Raw genomic sequence first — 3,493 nt, forward strand, 5'->3', positions numbered from 1 at the left:
GGAAGGAGGGAGGGATGAGGACAGGGAAGGAGGGACGAGGACAGGGAAGGAGGGAGGGACGAGGACAGGGAAGGAGGGACGAGGACAGGGAAGGAGGGAGGGACGAGGACAGGGAAGGAGGGACGAGGACAGGGAAGGAGGGAGGGATGAGGACAGGGAAGGAGGGAGGGATGAGGACAGGGAAGGAGGGAGGGATGAGGACAGAGAAGGAGGGAGGGATGAGGACAGAGAAGGAGGGATGAGATCCAGGGAGAGAGGGATGAGAATAGGGAAGGAGGGGATGAGGACAGGGAAGGAGAGGATGAGGACAGGGAAGGAGAGGACGAGGATCAGAAAGGAGTGAGGGATGAGGACAGGAAAGCAGGGAAGTGATCAGGGAAGCAGAGAAGTGATCAGGGAAGCAGGGATGCCAGCAGGACTATCCGGACTGCAGACGTACCTCGCTGTGTCATGCCGTTATGCCCCGGGAGGATCCCTGGGGACACTCCCAGCCCCGGGAGGATCCCTGGGGACACTCCCAGCCGCCATCCCCCTGCCTGGGCCCGGCAGTCCCCGCGGGGTGCTCAGCCCGATCCCGTTCCCAGGTGCAGCATGGTGGAGGTGACGGTGACGCCGCGGTCCTCGCTGGCCGACCGGCCGGTGCAGCTCCGGGTGCGGGGCCTGTCCCCGTCCCAGCTGGTCACCCTGCGCGCGTGGCTCAAGGACGAGCAGGGCGAGCGCTTCCAGTCCCGCGCCTTCTTCCGCGCCGACGGATCGGGAGAGGTGGATCCCGGCAGCCACCCCGCGCTGGGGGGCAGCTACTCCGGCGTGTGGCCCATGGGGCTCTTCTGGTTCCTGCAGCCCGACACGCTTTTCCGCCGGCTGGTGAAGCGGGACGTGGCCGGGAGCCCCTTCCTGGTGCGGCTGGAAGTGTTCGACGGGGTCCAGCTGGGCGCGGAGCCGCAGGAGCGGCCGCTGGGATGGTGCGAGGCCGAGCGGTGGTACGTGGGGCCCGGAGTGCAGCGGGTGCCCGTCCGCCAGGGAAGGGTCCGAGGGGCCCTGTTCCTGCCTCCTGGTGAGCACCGCGCAGCGGGGAGCCCGGGATGCACGGCCTCGGGACCCCCGGGATGCCCAGCCCTGGAACCCCTGGGATAACGAACAGCAGGACCCCCAGATGCTCAACCTCTGGACCCTTGGGATGCCCAGCCTTGGGATCCCTGGGATATCAAAACATCAGTTACCCAGCCTTGGGACCCCGGGATATTGAACCTTGGGATCCCAGGATGCCCAGCCTTGGGAACTCCGGGATACTGAACCCTGGGATCCCAGGGATAACAAAGATCAGGACCCCCAGGATGCCAAACCTCGGGACCCCTGGGATGTCAAACCTCGGGACCTGCAGGATGCCCATTCTCAGGACCTGTGGGATGTCAAAACCTTGGGATCCCCGGGTTGCCAAACCTCAGGACCCCCAGGATGTCCAACGTTGGCACCCCTGGGATAACAAACATTGGGACCCCCAGGATGCCCAACCTCAGAACCCCTGGGATACCCAGCCTTGGGATCCCTGGGATAACAAACATCAGGACCCGGCCTCGGGACCCACGGAATGGCCAGTCTTGGGATCCCTGGAATGCCCAGCCTCGTGACACCCGGGATACTGAAACTTGTGACCCCTAGGACACCAAACCTCAGGACTCCCGGGATACTGAAACTTGTGACCTCTAGGACACCAAACCTCAGGACTCCCGGGATACCCAACCTTGCACCCCAGGATGCCCAACCTTGTAATCCCGAGGATGCAGGACGGTGGCTCCTCGTCCCTGACATTCTCCGTCTTCCCGCAGGTCCAGGACCCTTCCCGGGGGTGATTGACATGTTTGGAGGCGCCGGGGGGCTGATCGAATTCCGGGCGGGACTCCTGGCCAGCCGGGGCTTTGCCGTGCTGGCCCTCGCCTTCTTCGCTTACGACGACCTGCCCCAAGTCCTGGCCCAGCTCGACCTGGAATACTTCGAGGAGGCGGCGGATTTCCTCCTCCGGCATCCCAAGGTGAGTCCTGGAGCGTGGAGAGGAGAATCTGTGAGCCAGGATGTCCTGGGGTAACCTGGGGAGTGGGATGTCCATGTGACCAAGGATGTCCCAGGGATGTCCCAGGAATGTCCTGGGGACTGGGGCCATCCTGGTGAGCAGGACATCCCTGTGACCACGGATGTCCTAGGGATGTCCAGGTGACCAGGGATGTCCCAGGATTGTGCTGAACACCAGGGATATCCCAGGGGCTGGTGGCATCCCAGGTGACCAGGGCCATCCCAGTGATTTCCCAGGAATGTCCCAGCAACCAGGGATGTCCCAGTAATGCCCCAGAGGTTTCCTGAGCACTGGGAATATCCCAGGAACCGAGGGCATCCCAGTGAGCAGGATGTCCAGGGGACCAGGGACATCCCACGAAGACATCCTTGTCCCAGTGCCCAGGGGTGTTCCACTGATGTCCCAGAGATGTCCTGGCAAGCGAGGAACATCCTGGCGACCGGGAACGTCCCAGTGAGGGTGTTCTCCCCACGGCTGGGAACACCTCGGTGCCATCCCACCCACCTCCCGCCCGGCTCCGTGTCCCCCTCTCCAGGTGCGAGGGCCCGGCCTGGGCGTGGTGGGCGTCTCCAAGGGCGCGGAGGTGGCCCTGGCCCTGGCCAGCTTCCTGCCGCAGGTGGTGGCCACGGTGTGGATCAACGGCACGGCCTTTCTCCACGGCAACCCGCTGGTCTACAAGGACCTGCGCATCCCGCCCATCCCCTACCGCGTGGAGCGCATCCTCCTCGCCGAGGCGGGAGCCATGGACAACTCGGCCATCTTCGCCGACCCCCGCGACCCCGCCTACCGCGCCTCGGCCATCCCGGTGGAGAAGGCCCGCGGCAAGGTGCTGTTCGTGGTGGGAGAGGCCGACCGCAGCTTCAACAGCAAGCTGTTCGCCCAGCTGGCCCTGGCGCGGCTGCCCCCGGAGAGCGGGCGGATCCTGTCGTATCCCGGCGCCGGGCACCTCATCGAGCCGCCCGGCTCCCCCCTGTGCAGCGTCTCCTCCATCCGCGGCTCCCCCCGGCCCCTGGTGTGGGGCGGGGAGCCCCAGCCCCACGCCCGCGCCCAGGAACACTCCTGGCACGAGATCGTCCGGTTCCTGGAGCAGCAGCTGGGCCCGGCCGCCACCGCGAAGCTGTGAGGGGGCGGGAAAGGGGGTCGGGAATACCGGGATCGGCGCCGACGGGAATAAAGCGGCACCTGCTGGATCCTGGTTGTGCTTCTGGGGGAGCTGTGTGGGACATATATGGGATATACATAGGGCATCTGTAGGACATATATAGGGCGTGTATAGGACATATACACGGGATATACAGAGGACACAGATGGACAGAGATATATAAGATATATATGGGATATATATGGACATATACATAAGATATAAGGAGGACACAGATGGATGTATATATATAGGATATATATGGGATATATATGGACATATAC

At 63.8% G+C, this 3,493-nt stretch overlaps 1 protein-coding gene across 3 annotated transcripts in view; it reads left to right on the top strand.

The window, feature by feature from the left end:
• The window catches only part of LOC108509492 (acyl-coenzyme A amino acid N-acyltransferase 2-like), a 4,045-nt gene extending 787 nt beyond the window's left edge, over nucleotides 1–3,258 (top strand). For 2 of the 3 annotated variants that reach the window (XM_017838939.1, XM_017838940.1), the window contains exons 2-4: nucleotides 585–1,054; nucleotides 1,827–2,029; nucleotides 2,604–3,258. In XM_017838939.1, the coding sequence (XP_017694428.1) occupies nucleotides 592–1,054; nucleotides 1,827–2,029; nucleotides 2,604–3,191 (1,254 nt within the window). In that variant the 5' untranslated portion in view covers nucleotides 585–591 and the 3' untranslated portion in view covers nucleotides 3,192–3,258. Of the gene's footprint in view, nucleotides 1–275; nucleotides 471–500; nucleotides 1,055–1,826; nucleotides 2,030–2,603 lie in introns of those variants that run through there. The other variant, XM_017838938.1, reaches the window with a different exon arrangement.
• The last annotated feature ends 235 nt before the right edge of the window (nucleotides 3,259–3,493 follow it).

This window comes from Lepidothrix coronata, unplaced genomic scaffold (assembly GCF_001604755.1).
Source record: "Lepidothrix coronata isolate B3197 unplaced genomic scaffold, Lepidothrix_coronata-1.0 Scaffold369, whole genome shotgun sequence".
NCBI classification, from domain to species: domain Eukaryota; kingdom Metazoa; phylum Chordata; class Aves; order Passeriformes; family Pipridae; genus Lepidothrix; species Lepidothrix coronata.